Source organism: Staurois parvus, unplaced genomic scaffold (genome assembly GCF_062004578.1).
Source record: "Staurois parvus isolate SC_StPar_1 unplaced genomic scaffold, SC_StPar_1.0 ptg001344l, whole genome shotgun sequence".
Lineage (NCBI taxonomy): Eukaryota > Metazoa > Chordata > Amphibia > Anura > Ranidae > Staurois > Staurois parvus.
In genome coordinates this window covers 689,610-706,618 of record NW_028319140.1, presented here as the reverse complement: position 1 = coordinate 706,618, position 17,009 = coordinate 689,610, and the positions used below count along the sequence as shown (strand labels likewise).

Below are 17,009 nucleotides of genomic sequence, written 5' to 3'. Positions count from 1 at the left end.
GGAGGAATAGTGCCCCGTCATTGGTGTCAGTGGGAGGAATAGTGCCCCGTCATTGGTGTCAGCGGGAGGAATAGTGCCCCGTCATCGGTGTCAGCGGGAGGAATAGTGCCCCGTCATCGGTGTCAGCGGGAGGAATAGTGCCCCATCATTGGCGTCAGCGGGAGGAATAGTGCCCCGTCATTGGTGTCAGCGGGAGGAATAGTGCCCCGTCATTGGTGTCAGCGGGAGGAATAGTGCCCCGTCATTGGTGTCAGCGGGAGGAATAGTGCCCCATCATTGGTGTCAGCGGGAGGAATAGTGCCCCGTCATTGGTGTCAGCGGGAGGAATAGTGCCCCATCATTGGTGTCAGCGGGAGGAATAGTGTCCCATCATTGGTGTCAGCGGGAGGAATCGTGCCCCATCATTGGTGTCAGCGGGAGGAATAGTGCCCCATCATTGGTGTCAGTGGGAGGAATAGTGCCCCATCATTGGTGTCAGTGGGAGGAATAGTGCCCCATCATTGGTGTCAGTGGGAGGAATCGTGCCCCATCATTGGTGTCAGTGGGAGAAATAGTGCCCCATCATTGGTGTCAGTGGGAGGAATAGTGCCCCATCATTGGTGTCAGCGGGAGGAATAGTGCCCCATCATTGGTGTCAGCGGGAGGAATAGTGCCCCATCATTGGTGTCAGCGGGAGGAATAGTGCCCCATCATTGGTGTCAGCGGGAGGAATAGTGCCCCATCATTGGTGTCAGCGGGAGGAATAGTGCCCCATCATTGGTGTCAGCGGGAGGAATAGTGCCCCATCATTGGTGTCAGCGGGAGGAATAGTGCCCCATCATTGGTGTCAGCGGGAGGAATAGTGCTCCCTCATTGGTGTCAGTGGGAGGAATCGTGCCCCATCATTGGTGTCAGTGGGAGGAATAGTGCCCCATCATTGGTGTCAGTGGGAGGAATAGTGCCCCATCATTGGTGTCAGTGGGAGGAATAGTGCCCCATCATTGGTGCCAGTGAGAAGAATAGTGCCCCATCATTGGTGTCAGTGGAAGGAATAGTGCCCCATCATTGGTGTCAGTGGGAGGAATAGTGCTCCATCATTGGTGTCAGTGGGAGGAATAGTGCCCCATCATTGGTATCAGTGGGAGGAGTAGTGTCCCATCATTGGTGTCAGTGGGATGAATAGTGCCCCATCATTGGTGTCAGTGGGAGGAATAGTGCCCCATCATTGGTGTCAGTGGGAGGAATAGTGCCCCATCATTGGTGTCAGTGGGAGGAATAGTGCCCCATCATTGGTGTCAGTGGGAGGAATAGTGCCCCATCATTGGTGTCAGTGGGAGGAGTAGTGCCCCATCATTGGCGTCAGTGGGAGGAATAGTGCCCCGTCATTGGTGTCAGTGGGAGGAATAGTGTCCCATCATTGGTGTCAGTGGGAGGAATAGTGTCCCATCATTGGTGTCAGTGTGAGGAATAGTGTCCCATCATTGGTGTCAGTGGGAGGAATAGTGTCCCATCATTGGTGTCAGTGGGGGGAATAGTGCCCCATCATTGGTGTCAGCGGGAGGAATAGTGCCCCATCATTGGTGTCAGTGGGAGGAATAGTGTCCCATCATTGGTGTCAGTGGGAGGAATAGTGTCCCATCATTGGTGTCAGTGGGAGGAATAGTGTCCCATCATTGGTATCAGTGGGAGGAATAGTGCCCCATCATTGGTGTCAGTGGGAGGAATAGTGTCCCATCATTGGTGTCAGTGGGAGGAATAGTGTCCCATCATTGGTGTCATTGGGAGGAATAGTGTCCCATCATTGGTGTCAGTGGGAGGAATAGTGCCCCATCATTGGTGTCAGTGGGAGGAATAGTGCCCCATCATTGGTGTCAGTGGGAGGAATAGTGCCCCATCATTGGTGTCAGTGGGAGGAATAGTGCCCCATCATTGGTGTCAGTGGGAGGAATAGTGCCCCATCATTGGTGTCAGTGGGAGGAATAGTGCCCCATCATTGGTGTCAGTGGGAGGAATAGTGCCCCGTCATTGGTGTCAGTGGGAGGAATAGTGCCCCGTCATTGGTGTCAGCGGGAGGAATAGTGCCCCGTCATCGGTGTCAGCGGGAGGAATAGTGCCCCGTCATCGGTGTCAGCGGGAGGAATAGTGCCCCGTCATCGGTGTCAGCGGGAGGAATAGTGCCCCGTCATCGGTGTCAGCGGGAGGAATAGTGCCCCGTCATTGGTGTCAGCGGGAGGAATAGTGCCCCGTCATTGGTGTCAGCGGGAGGAATAGTGCCCCGTCATTGGTGTCAGCGGGAGGAATAGTGCCCCATCATTGGTGTCAGCGGGAGGAATAGTGTCCCATCATTGGTGTCAGCGGGAGGAATCGTGCCCCATCATTGGTGTCAGCGGGAGGAATAGTGCCCCATCATTGGTGTCAGTGGGAGGAATAGTGCCCCATCATTGGTGTCAGTGGGAGGAATAGTGCCCCATCATTGGTGTCAGTGGGAGGAATCGTGCCCCATCATTGGTGTCAGTGGGAGAAATAGTGCCCCATCATTGGTGTCAGTGGGAGGAATAGTGCCCCATCATTGGTGTCAGCGGGAGGAATAGTGCCCCATCATTGGTGTCAGCGGGAGGAATAGTGCCCCATCATTGGTGTCAGCGGGAGGAATAGTGCCCCATCATTGGTGTCAGCGGGAGGAATAGTGCCCCATCATTGGTGTCAGCGGGAGGAATAGTGCCCCATCATTGGTGTCAGCGGGAGGAATAGTGCCCCATCATTGGTGTCAGCGGGAGGAATAGTGCTCCCTCATTGGTGTCAGCGGGAGGAATCGTGCCCCATCATTGGTGTCAGTGGGAGGAATAGTGCCCCATCATTGGTGTCAGTGGGAGGAATAGTGCCCCATCATTGGTGTCAGTGGGAGGAATAGTGCCCCATCATTGGTGCCAGTGAGAAGAATAGTGCCCCATCATTGGTGTCAGTGGAAGGAATAGTGCCCCATCATTGGTGTCAGTGGGAGGAATAGTGCTCCATCATTGGTGTCAGTGGGAGGAATAGTGCCCCATCATTGGTATCAGTGGGAGGAGTAGTGTCCCATCATTGGTGTCAGTGGGATGAATAGTGCCCCATCATTGGTGTCAGTGGGAGGAATAGTGCCCCATCATTGGTGTCAGTGGGAGGAATAGTGCCCCATCATTGGTGTCAGTGGGAGGAATAGTGCCCCATCATTGGTGTCAGTGGGAGGAATAGTGCCCCATCATTGGCGTCAGTGGGAGGAGTAGTGCCCCATCATTGGCGTCAGTGGGAGGAATAGTGCCCCGTCATTGGTGTCAGTGGGAGGAATAGTGTCCCATCATTGGTGTCAGTGGGAGGAATAGTGTCCCATCATTGGTGTCAGTGTGAGGAATAGTGTCCCATCATTGGTGTCAGTGGGAGGAATAGTGTCCCATCATTGGTGTCAGTGGGGGGAATAGTGCCCCATCATTGGTGTCAGCGGGAGGAATAGTGCCCCATCATTGGTGTCAGTGGGAGGAATAGTGTCCCATCATTGGTGTCAGTGGGAGGAATAGTGTCCCATCATTGGTGTCAGTGGGAGGAATAGTGTCCCATCATTGGTATCAGTGGGAGGAATAGTGCCCCATCATTGGTGTCAGTGGGAGGAATAGTGTCCCATCATTGGTGTCAGTGGGAGGAATAGTGTCCCATCATTGGTGTCATTGGGAGGAATAGTGTCCCATCATTGGTGTCAGTGGGAGGAATAGTGCCCCATCATTGGTGTCAGTGGGAGGAATAGTGCCCCATCATTGGTGTCAGTGGGAGGAATAGTGCCCCATCATTGGTGTCAGTGGGAGGAATAGTGCCCCATCATTGGTGTCAGTGGGAGGAATAGTGCCCCATCATTGGTGTCAGTGGGAGGAATAGTGCCCCATCATTGGTGTCAGTGGGAGGAATAGTGCCCCGTCATTGGTGTCAGTGGGAGGAATAGTGCCCCGTCATTGGTGTCAGCGGGAGGAATAGTGCCCCGTCATCGGTGTCAGCGGGAGGAATAGTGCCCCGTCATCGGTGTCAGCGGGAGGAATAGTGCCCCGTCATTGGTGTCAGCGGGAGGAATAGTGCCCCGTCATTGGTGTCAGCGGGAGGAATAGTGCCCCGTCATTGGTGTCAGCGGGAGGAATAGTGCCCCATCATTGGTGTCAGCGGGAGGAATAGTGCCCCGTCATTGGTGTCAGCGGGAGGAATAGTGCCCCATCATTGGTGTCAGCGGGAGGAATAGTGTCCCATCATTGGTGTCAGCGGGAGGAATCGTGCCCCATCATTGGTGTCAGCGGGAGGAATAGTGCCCCATCATTGGTGTCAGTGGGAGGAATAGTGCCCCATCATTGGTGTCAGTGGGAGGAATAGTGCCCCATCATTGGTGTCAGTGGGAGGAATCGTGCCCCATCATTGGTGTCAGTGGGAGAAATAGTGCCCCATCATTGGTGTCAGTGGGAGGAATAGTGCCCCATCATTGGTGTCAGCGGGAGGAATAGTGCCCCATCATTGGTGTCAGCGGGAGGAATAGTGCCCCATCATTGGTGTCAGCGGGAGGAATAGTGCCCCATCATTGGTGTCAGCGGGAGGAATAGTGCCCCATCATTGGTGTCAGCGGGAGGAATAGTGCCCCATCATTGGTGTCAGCGGGAGGAATAGTGCCCCATCATTGGTGTCAGCGGGAGGAATAGTGCTCCCTCATTGGTGTCAGTGGGAGGAATCGTGCCCCATCATTGGTGTCAGTGGGAGGAATAGTGCCCCATCATTGGTGTCAGTGGGAGGAATAGTGCCCCATCATTGGTGTCAGTGGGAGGAATAGTGCCCCATCATTGGTGCCAGTGAGAAGAATAGTGCCCCATCATTGGTGTCAGTGGAAGGAATAGTGCCCCATCATTGGTGTCAGTGGGAGGAATAGTGCTCCATCATTGGTGTCAGTGGGAGGAATAGTGCCCCATCATTGGTATCAGTGGGAGGAGTAGTGTCCCATCATTGGTGTCAGTGGGATGAATAGTGCCCCATCATTGGTGTCAGTGGGAGGAATAGTGCCCCATCATTGGTGTCAGTGGGAGGAATAGTGCCCCATCATTGGTGTCAGTGGGAGGAATAGTGCCCCATCATTGGTGTCAGTGGGAGGAATAGTGCCCCATCATTGGTGTCAGTGGGAGGAGTAGTGCCCCATCATTGGCGTCAGTGGGAGGAATAGTGCCCCGTCATTGGTGTCAGTGGGAGGAATAGTGTCCCATCATTGGTGTCAGTGGGAGGAATAGTGTCCCATCATTGGTGTCAGTGTGAGGAATAGTGTCCCATCATTGGTGTCAGTGGGAGGAATAGTGTCCCATCATTGGTGTCAGTGGGGGGAATAGTGCCCCATCATTGGTGTCAGCGGGAGGAATAGTGCCCCATCATTGGTGTCAGTGGGAGGAATAGTGTCCCATCATTGGTGTCAGTGGGAGGAATAGTGTCCCATCATTGGTGTCAGTGGGAGGAATAGTGTCCCATCATTGGTATCAGTGGGAGGAATAGTGCCCCATCATTGGTGTCAGTGGGAGGAATAGTGTCCCATCATTGGTGTCAGTGGGAGGAATAGTGTCCCATCATTGGTGTCATTGGGAGGAATAGTGTCCCATCATTGGTGTCAGTGGGAGGAATAGTGCCCCATCATTGGTGTCAGTGGGAGGAATAGTGCCCCATCATTGGTGTCAGTGGGAGGAATAGTGCCCCATCATTGGTATCAGTGGGAGGAATAGTGTCCCATCATTGGTATCAGTGGGAGGAATAGTGCCCCATCATTGGTGTCAGTGGGAGGAATAGTGCCCCATCATTGGTGTCAGTGGGAGGAATAGTGTCCCATCATTGGTATCAGTGGGAGGAATAGTGTCCCATCATTGGTGTCAGTGGGAGGAATAGTGCCCCATCATTGGTACCAGTGGGAGGAATAGTGCCCCATCATTGGTATCAGTGGGAGGAATAGTGCCCCATCATTGGTGTCAGTGGGAGGAATAGTGCCCCGTCATTGGTGTCAGTGGGAGGAATAGTGTCAAATCTGGATAAAAACATGCAAAGGGCCACGTGTCAATGGAAGGGCCAGACAAAGTCAAGCCAAGGGCCACATCCGGCCCGTGGGCCGCAGTTTGGAGACCCTTGCTCTAAATAGACCAAAGATGTAACAAAGTATCTGTATTATTACGTAGCGAAGTTGTTTAATTGGATAGAAGGATCGATGAGGAGAGGAAGGTAAAATAGGACATGGGGGGGAGGAGGAGCGGCAGTGTTCGTGGTGACAATCTTGCGCTTTTTCTGCGCACGCAGCACTTGGTTGTTGTTCGCAGCATCAGGACGTCTCCTCTGCACATCCGGGACAACAGCGATAATTGTGGCCCAGAAATGCCATCTTGCAGGTCGTGTTTATTTCTCTCCCGGTCAATGCAGGCAGTGAAGCAGAGAATTGCCTCCGCCACGGCGCAGACCTTCGGTATTGTCATCTGGTACGGGGGCGCTCGCCCCTCCCGCTCAATCACCGCACATAATAACCGTGTCTGTTATCAGCAGCGCAGGTCTGCTGTGTATTGTGGCAGCTGTCCAGGAGGGAGGGAGCTCACAATTGGAGGGGGAAAGTGCGACCCCCCCCAGGCCATGAGGTGCTGAACTCCAGGCACACAGCTAAATACACAGAAAGGAGATGATTTATCTACTATGAATTGGTATTTGTCACCATCCAGCTGTAAGACATGCACACGCCAGCCAGGCAGTACAGCCAGGTTGGTGACCTGACTTTTCCTCTGCTGAAGTTCAGCAATAAGGCTTGGTCACTGCCCCGCCCCCAGGCTGTTATTGGACATTGGAGGAGGGGACGAAGTTCACTGCGCTGCTCGCTGACATCATACAGTCAGGTCCATAAATATTGGGACATGGACACAATTCTAACATTTTTGGCTCTATACACCACAATGGATTTGAAATGAAAGGAACAAGATGTGCTTTAACTGCAGACTGTCAGCTTTAATTTGAGGGTATTTACATCCAAATCAGGTAAACGGTGTAGGAATTACAACAGTTTGCATATGTGCCTCCCACTTGTTAAGGGACCAAAAGTAATGGGACAATTGGCTTCTCAGCTGTTCCATGGCCAGGTGTGTGTTATTCCCTCATTATCCCAATTACAATGAGCAGATAAAAGGTCCAGAGTTCATTTCAAGTGTGCTATTTGCATTTGGAATCTGTTGCTGTCAACTCTCAAGATGAGACCCAAAGAGCTGTCACTATCAGTGAAGCCATCATTAGGCTGAAAAAACAAAACAAACCCATCAGAGAGATAGCAAAAACATTAGGCGTGGCCAAAACAACTGTTTGGAACATTCTTAAAAAGAAGGAACGCACCGGTGAGCCCAGCAACACCAAAAGACCCGGAAGACCACGGAAAACAACTGTGGTGGATGAGCGAAGAATTCTTTCCCTGGTGAAGAAAACACCCTTCACAACAGTTGGCCGGATCAAGAACACCCTCCAGGAGGTAGGTGTATGTGTGTCAAAGTCACCAATCAGAGAAGACTTCACCAGAGTGAATACAGAGGGTTCACCACAAGATGGAAACCATTGGTGAGCCTCAAACACAGGAAGGCCAGATTAGAGTTTGCCAAACGACATGTAAAAAAGCCTTTACAGTTCTGGAACAACATCCTATGGACAGATGAGACCGACATCAACTTGTACCAGAGTGATGGGAAGAGAAGAGTATGGAGAAGGAACTGCTCATGGTCCTCAGCATACCACCTCATCAGTGATCATGGTGATGGTAGTGTCATGGCGTGGGCATGTATGGCTGCCAATGGAACTGCTTCTCTTGTATTTATTGATGATGTGACGGCTGACAGAAGCAGCCGGATGAATTGTGAAGTGTTTCGGGAATATTATCGGCTCATATTCAGCCAAATGCTTCACAACTCATTGGACGCTTCACAGTGCAGATGGACAATGACCCAAAGCAGACTGCAAAAGACACCAAAGAAGTGGAATGTTCTGCAATGGCCAATCACCTGACCTGAATCCGATGGAGCATTTCACTTGCTGGAGACAAAACTGAAGGGAAAATGCCCCAAGAACAAGCAGGAACTGAAGACAGTTGCAGTAAAGGCCTGGCAGAGCATCACCAGGGATGAAACCCAGCGTCTGCTGATGTCTATGCGTTCCACACTTCAGGCTGTCATTGACTGCAAAGGATTTGTAACCAAGTATTAAAAAGTGAAAGTTTGATTTATGATTATTATTCTGTCCCATTACTTTTGGTCCCTTAACAAGTGGGAGGCACATATGCAAACTGTTGTAATTCCTACACCGTTCACCTGATTTGGATGTAAATACCCTCAAATTAAAGCTGACAGTCTGCAGTTAAAGCACATCTTGTTGGTTTCATTTCAAATCCATTGTGGTGGTGTATAGAGCCAAAAATGTTAGAATTGTGTCCATGTCCCAATATTTATGGACCTGACTGTATGTGCTGCACACCATGTGAGGGCTATGGGGGCCCAAAGCTGTCCACCTACACAGCGATCTATGCAGAGAGCGGCAGTCCTTAGTAAATACATCTGGATATAGAAGGTTTGAGAAATCTCCATCAGGTTGGTTGGGACACAATAGGCATCTTGTATCAGAGGAACTGACGATCAGATCCAGCTCAGTACAGACCACGGTTCTGCTGTGGGGCCCCATCACACATGGATACGGTCCTATGAGGGACAGTGATCATGGGCGGGCATACAGTGTATACAAAGATCACTAAAAACAGGTGCAGCGCTCACATCACAAATATGTACAAAGGTGCTTGTTGGAAAAATTGAGAATTGATAGTTCAATCAACCAAATACAAGTATTATAAGGTGCCAAATAGCACAAATAATATCCCAAACTTGCGGCATCAATGCAAACCACACACTTAACAAAACGCAGTAAATATATAAAGCGCAGAATGTATAAAAATCACATTAAAGTGGTTATGGTGATAAATAAGTGAAAGTCCAAAGAATGAATGTGGGGATCAGAGCAGATCACAGCAAAAGGGTTCAACTCTCCTATTCAGGAGTGACGCATGGGGTGACTAGTAATACGTGAATGGCGCACTCACCAGATGTGTGCTATAATCATGCATTTAAGATTTCTACTGATCAGGTCAGCCAGATCATCTGCTCCAATGTATGGCCAGGTTCCTGTTCCCTTCAGGGCCCCTCGATAGGTATCACTGCATCGGGTCACCTCTATAATAAGCTCTCCATCAGCTCCACAACTTTCTACCTCTGACCACCCGCTCTGCGCTCAGCACAGACACTGCCTGGGAACAATAACAATTTCAGGATAGTTCAAAGCCTGGCAGCCAATCCCTGCACAGGATGATCTCTCTCCCACCAATCCCAGCACAGGACGATCTCTCTCCCACCAATCCTTGCACAGGATGATCTCTCTCCCACCAATCCCAGCACAGGACGATCTCTCTCCCACCAGTCCTTGCACAGGACGATCTCTCTCCCACCAATCCCAGCACAGGACGATCTCTCTCCCACCAATCCTTGCACAGGACGATCTCTCTCCCACCAATCCCAGCACAGGACGATCTCTCACCCACCAATCCCAGCACAGGACGATCTCTCTCCCACCAATCCTTGCACAGGACGATCTCTCTCCCACCAATCCCTGCACAGGATGATCTCTCTCCCACCAATCCCAGCACAGGACAATCTCTCTCCCACCAATCCTTGCACAGGACGATCTCTCTCCCACCAATCCCTGCACAGGATGATCTCTCTCCCACCAATCCCAGCACAGGACAATCTCTCTCCCACCAATCCTTGCACAGGACGATCTCTCTCCCACCAATCCCAGCACAGGACGATCTCTCTCCCACCAATCCCTGCACAGGATGATCTCTCTCCCACCAATCCCAGCACAGGACGATCTCTCTCCCACCAATCCCAGCACAGGACGATCTCTCTCCCACCAATCCTTGCACAGGATGATCTCTCTCCCACCAATCCCTGCACAGGATGATCTCTCTCCCACCAATCCTTGCACAGAACAATCTCTCTCCCACCAATCCTTGCACAGGATGATCTCTCTCCCACCAATCCCAGCACAGGACGATCTCTTTCCCACCAATCCTTGCACAGAACAATCTCTCTCCCACCAATCCTTGCACAGGATGATCTCTCTCCCACCAATCCCAGCACAGGACGATCTCTTTCCCACCAATCCTTGCACAGGATGATCTCTCTCCCACCAATCCTTGCACAGGATGATCTCACATCCAACCAATCCTTGCCCACAACATTATCATCTCCATCCAATCCTTGGACAAGACCATTTCTCTCCGACCAATCCTTGCACAGGACAATCTCACCTCCAATCCTTACACAGGAAGATCTTTCGTCGACCAATCCTTGCACAGGATAAACTTTCTACAGCCAATTCTTGCACAGGACCATATCACCACTGACCAATCCTTGCACATGATGATCTCTCTCTGACCAATCCTTGCACAGGACGATCTTGCCCCCAACCAATCTCTGCACAGGACGATCTCTATCTGACCAGTTCTTGTACATGATTTTTCTCCAACCAATCCTTGCACAGGATGATTTCTGTCCAACCAGTCCTTGCACAGGAAGATCCCTCTCTGACCAATCCCAGCACAGGACTATCTCTCTTGGACCAATCCTTGCAAAAGACGATATCTCTCTGACCAATCCTTGAACAGGGTGTCCCTCAAAATAATCCTTGCACCAGATGATCTCTCTCCAACCAATCCTTGTACAGGACAATCTCTCTTCTGGCCAAAGTCAGCTGCATAGATCCGACAATCTGTGCGATGCTTCTGTATGGTGTGCCAGTGACTTGCAGGTTGTCTTTATGTTCCTCAGCGCCAGGGGCGGACTGACCATTTGGAAACTCGGGCTCTGCCCGGGGTCAGTAGGGGGCCCCATGAGATGCCCCTGGTACCTTTTTCATAGGCTTTTTTTGAGTTTGGGCAAGGACACAGGGGCCCCATGATCCCCTATTGCCCGGGGGCCCCATGAATTGTCAGTCCGCTCCTGCTCAGAGCACATAACTCTAACAGTAAATGTCATGAATAAAATACTTGTCCTTCATGAGCCCCCAATTTGCTTCCAATCTTCTCCATCTATAAACTGCCTCATACAAGTCATCCTGGGGAGGCGCACGTTAATCTCTCATCATCTTGTGTCCACCTGTCCCTCTCACCAGTCTTCTCCTAATCCATCATTTCCTGCTGCCTCATCTGCACCCTCCGGATTTCTAATTCTATACGATAAGCCCAGGATTAGCCACGTTGTCATGTTCTTCCATAAACAAAGTATAGCACAAGGCATGCTGGGAGCATCTTATAGAACATCTATGAATAATCATTCTGACGCAACAAGAGGGAAACCTAAAGTCATGTTAGAGTTTGTGAAAAAAGAAGTGAATGTGATCAACTAATGAGTAGGAATTGTTTGTATAGGCCACCGGATCTCCTGAGAGATCTACACACACATACGGCCAAAGGTTCATGGTCCACACTGACCATCACACCTGGATGACCTTGTTTGTAGGGCGTTCCATTCCAAAACCATGGCCATTAATATAGAGTTTCCCCCCTTCTGTGGCTATATTATCCTCTTCCTTTCTGGGAAGACTTTCCACAGGATTTTGGAAGGTGTCTGTGGGAATTTGTGAACCATTTATGAGGTCAGGTACTGATGCGGAGTGAGAAGACCTGGCTCAGTATTCAATTCACCATTAGGGTTGAGGACAAGACTCTGTGCAGGACACTCGAGTTCCTCCACACCAAACTGGTCAAACCTTGTCTTTATGGAGCTGGCTCCATTCTTCTGCCAAGGCCTCCCACAGTTTACATCCATTTGTGAGGTCAAATACTGATGTTGGATGGGAAGACCTAGCTCACACGTCAGGCCCGATCTAGGGCACCAAAAAAATGCCTGGCTTATAACTGGCATTCAATTCATCTTAACGGTGTTGATTAGCGTTGAGGTTGGGGCTCTGTGCAGGACATTTGAGTTCCTCCACACCAAACTGGTCAATTCATTTCTTTATGGAGATGTCTGCCAAGGCCTCCCACAGTTTGTGTCCATTTGTGAGGCAAATACTGATGTTGAATGAGAAGACCTGGCTCATACATCAGGTCCCACGTTGGGCACCAAAAAAAAGGCCTGACTTACAACGGGCATTCAATTAATCTTAAAGATGTTCAGTAGAGTTGAGGTTTGGGCCCTGTACAGAACATCTGGGTTCCTCCACACCAAACTGGTCAAACCACGTCTTTATAGAGCTGGACATCACATCCCAAAACCATTGTTATTACTATAGCTTTCCACATTGCCATCAATTTTGCTCCCCCTTTGTGTCTCTACCATCCTCCACTCTTCTGAGAAGACCTGGTTTGCAGTCATTCTAAAAGTTCAGTAGGGTTGAGGCCAGGGCTCTGTGCAGACCACTAGAGTTCCTCCACACCAAACTGCTCTCAACATGACTGGCTTTGTGCACCAGAACTCAGTGATTTAGATGGTTGTACAAATATTTTGGTGCCACATAGCATACAATGTAAAAAGTCTATAGAACTCTTGAAGGAATCAGTTTTTGGGGTTGACTTTGTAAATGATATGCACATAGAAACGCTTATAGATCCTGCCTGAACCAGCAAATTATATGCAAATAGACTTTATTTTACACTCAAGCTACAGCGGTAAAGAACTAGTCTGCACACGAGGCTCCAAATGCAGGCTTCTTGACATACAGATTACAATGTACAATTACCTTTTATTGCGATGTTCTGGAGGGTTTTACGTACTGTTTAACTTGGCGCATGTGTATTTCATAGCTTAGGGACTAGCCACTTAGCTTTTACTTTTTTGTTGCAATGAATCTGCCACCAAAATGAAGGCAAAAAGAGACCTTTTTTTGGATATTCCACGACAATCTAAGAGCACACCCTACAGCACCAGCTCACTATCTCCTAGATTCAATGTTCATGGCCTTCAATCCAAGTGTGCCCCAATAGTTTCTTTTGGCTTTATTTTAGTAAATCATTCTCATTGCCTCTGTCCTATTGTAGGTAGGTGGTAGAGCAGGTCCCCTTTAAGGTGCCTCCTTCTCCAGGAAGAAGATTGTGAGTTTAGGCAGGACCAGGGAGGAGGTGGATCAGACTGGAGAGGAAGGAGAAGATGCAACATCTAGCTGCTGTGCTCCTGCCCTTCCCCCTCTGGGGGAAGAGCATGATGACCCAGAGCTCCCCACCTTGACCCCCAAAAGAGGAGAGCTCCAGCAGGTCAGTGCAGGTCCAGAGGAAGATCTATGGAGTTAGTTTACCCATCAGTTCCTCCCCCTCCTTATCCCAGGAAAAGAAGAGTAGCAGGCCTACGGGGAATGAAAGCCATTTTGCATAAAATACAAGCAACCTCCGACAGGGCCTAAGCCCAAAGGTTCCTCATGTGCTGCCATGGTACTGTGTTGGGTCTGCCATCCAAAAAAAGAGACATTTTATTATTTGAGGTTCTCCAGTAAAAGGCCTTAAACTACATCCAGCCTTGGTGTGCCTTATTCGGTCACAATGTTAGGAGTGCAAGAGTTCTACTGATGTCCCCTGGCTGTCAAGCCTGAGAAAGGTGAGGCCAGTGACTGCAGCCCCTGGGAGTGAAGGGGCAAAGCCATGCAGCTGGGAGGGTGGAGAGGGGGCCAGTCTACGCCTGCCATCCACACATCTGGAAGAGCCATTGGGCAAAGTGTCGTATTGCCCAGAAGGTTAGTTTGCGTTGGAGGTTGGCTTGACTGCTCGCTATGGCCACGCTCGAGGCACCCTGCCACCCGCCAACACTATGACATTCCACACATAATATATAGCCACCTGAAGCCTCCCTGTCCTCAGGACACTACCAGACTTAGCACCACCCTCCAGCTGGTGATCTGGTTGTTCCTCAATACCCAGAAGTATGCAAGATCATCTTAATTCTCCATGTAGGTCTTTTGTCAGTTTTTCATCTCATGGCAACATGTCCCTTTCCTCCTCAGGACTGTCCCTGGTGGTCGGCCTGGTCCTCTACATATCCAGCATTAATGATGAGATCCTGAATCGTACGAAAGACTCGGAGACCTATTTCAGTTACAAGTACGGATGGTCCTTTGCATTTGCTGCTATATCCTTTCTCCTCACAGAGGTAATTATGATTTCCAAAGGGCCCTAATGGTTAGATGGGTTTGCTAATAAAAGAAAAGATTTGAGAAGTCAGTTCAGGGTGAAGATCTCGTTGTATTCTTATTCAGGAAGAAGTAGCACATCTCTGGTAGACAGGCATGCCTCGGGTATAGGAGTAGGACTTGATGGTTTGGGGCTAACCAGGAATAGTGATAACATGGAACAGTTACAGATTTAAAGAACTGTATAGGAGGTGCTTTATGGCTGGCTGATAATGGCAGCCAAGCCCAAGGTCCAACTTCTGCTCCAGTCTTGCTAGAACACAATCCCACCTACTGAGGCCAACCCCTCCTCCATCTTGTGCCTTGCTCCTGGCCGTAGGCCTCCTCACAACATTCCCAGCCATAGACCTTTATATCCCGAAGAAGGAATGTCCACACAATAGACAGATTCAATGCATTATACTGGTGTTGTTCAAGGAGTGGCAATACAATCACATCACAAAGACATACACGCCGGAGTCACTTGACATACACAGTCAATCGCATGGAGTGGATGATCCACAGTAGTCAAAGGTGAAAGCACATGCAGCACCTCACAGCCATCTTCCTACAGTCTCTCCTCTGCCCAAGGTTATCAGTACTTACAGGACTGTGTTCTCTGTAGACACTTTGTACCTGGGTACACTTCTCCTGAGAACCCTCCAGGGAAGCAGCCTCACACAGGGATCTCCAGCCTGGCCTAAAAGGCCTTTTGCAATCCACCCTAGCTCCCACTGCCTTAAGGGACAGAATGACTACAGCTAGCTCCTGCACACAAATCCACTCCACCTGGCCTCCTGCCCTGTCCAGGACCTATGTGTCCCAAGACTCACGGTGTCCCCTCCCCACCTAGTTTATATGTGGGTGCTTACTCACCCCTGACATCATCGAGGGGCCTAACACCTGGTGTCACTACCTGCTGTAGCAAACAGTATTCTGTACAGAGCCATCTAGAAGCAAACTCGCTAACTGCACCGGCCTAGAATTGCCTCAGAGCTTAATGCAAACGTCAAGATGCCTCAGGAATAAGGGTGCGAAGCTTAGTGTGGCACCATAAATGCAGAAGATTATGAAAGGTTTCATGTGAATTAAGGAGTGCAGCTCCATGTTGACTTTCACAGATATGGGCAGATAAGAGAAAGGGTTTTCAACTCGTAAACTATCTCATAGCTGTTAGAACAAGTCTGGTCATACATATCAACCACTGTAACACAGAAGCAGGCAAGCCCAGTGTGAACTGGAGAAGGAACCTTGCCTTGGTTTAGTGCACATAATGGACTCCTTGAAGATGTCAAATCTTGTAGTCTTTAAAATGGTTGGAAAACCAGGTGGGGTGGGGTGGGGGTTACAATCCTGTCTTTCCTGCTGAGTTTACACTTTTCCATCTTTACATCTACAGAGCGCTGGAGTAATGTCTGTGTACCTCTTCATGAAACGTTACACAGCCGAGGATGCCTACAGACCACATCCAGGGTTCTACAGGCCACGGCTAAGCAACTGTTCTGACTATTCTGGCCAGTTCCTCCACCCTGAGGCTTGGGTAAGAGGACGAAGTCCTTCTGATATCTCCAGTGAAGCCTCTTTGCAGATGAACTCTAATTACCCCGCCCTGCTCAAATGCCCTGACTACGACCAGATGTCCTCGTCACCTTGCTGAAAACGGGGCTGTGGCCAAACCCTGAGGCTGTATCAATGTTCTGCAGGCCGTGCCGACCCTCCAAACATGTCCTCTAGTCCACTCATCGTTTTCCTTATTGCTAAAGAGACAGGGGATCTCAACAAACACCTAGCAGAGATTCAACACCTACGTAAGAGGGTTCCTGCAGCTCACTTGTTCCACCATAGGTTAGTCAAACCAGTTCTGTGCGGTCCAACAATGCAAATGGCTAGTGGGATCAGTTACTCCATGTTCACCTCCGAGTCGTCTCTTTTCCATCTGATAAGCATTTTGACATGGAAGGAACTGTTACTATCAGGAGGTCTTGGCAAAGGATGGAGGCTTTCTCATGACTTTCTTCAAGGTCGCACACGGACAAGTCATATATGGTCATGTCTTGATAGTTGTTTAGCAGTTGTGTTGTAAAATTTAAATCCTTTTTCAAACTTTTAAGCAGCCACAGACCAAGACAAAAAGAGGCAAAGAGCCATCCGACAAACGCTCATACTTTTCAAACTGGCTTCACCCGCATGGCCACCGTTGCGTAGTAAATCTATTATATATATGTTTAGAAGGGTGAAAATTGTGTCTAGACGTCAGTGATACAAGGGAAAGTCAATGTGTTGTACGCAGTTAGGAGGATCCAGAGCTGAATTCACTGTTGTGTGATTGTTGATGTTAATCCCGTGCGACATGCAATCCTGGCGGTCTGTGTAGACTGTAGCGGGGGAGGATAGATGTTCTTGTAGACCCGTGTATCAGTTTACTTACATAAGATCTTGTCAACAAAACTTGTCTTACTCACCAGGTGAAAAGCGGATAAAAGAGCGGAAACAATGCGTTGTACGTGAATGTTCACAGTTCTCCTCGCTGCAGCTGTCGGAGCTCCGTACATCAACAGTGTTGGGTACACAGTATGGTCTATACCAGGGGTCTCCAAACTATGGTCCTCCAGGAGTTGACTGCAAACCTTGCAAGACTCTGACAGCCACAGGCTAGACTCCCAGAGGCAGAGGCATGATGGGACTTGTAGTACTTCAACAGCTGCAGGGCCGTAGTTTGGAGACCCCTGGTCTATACCTTGAAGGATCACCTAAAATCTGTAGAGTAAGGGCTCATTTACACTTGC

The 17,009-nt window shown here is 49.7% G+C and overlaps 1 protein-coding gene across 1 annotated transcript in view; it reads left to right on the top strand.

The window, feature by feature from the left end:
* CACNG5 (calcium voltage-gated channel auxiliary subunit gamma 5) overlaps positions 1-16,717 on the top strand; it is a 71,730-nt gene extending 55,013 nt beyond the window's left edge. The window contains exons 5-6 of the mRNA XM_089661470.1: positions 14,059-14,204; positions 15,623-16,717. Coding sequence (XP_089517596.1) covers positions 14,059-14,204; positions 15,623-15,880 — 404 coding nt within the window. The 3' untranslated portion in view covers positions 15,881-16,717. The remainder of the gene's footprint in view (positions 1-14,058; positions 14,205-15,622) is intronic.
* Positions 16,718-17,009: the final 292 nt, after the last annotated feature.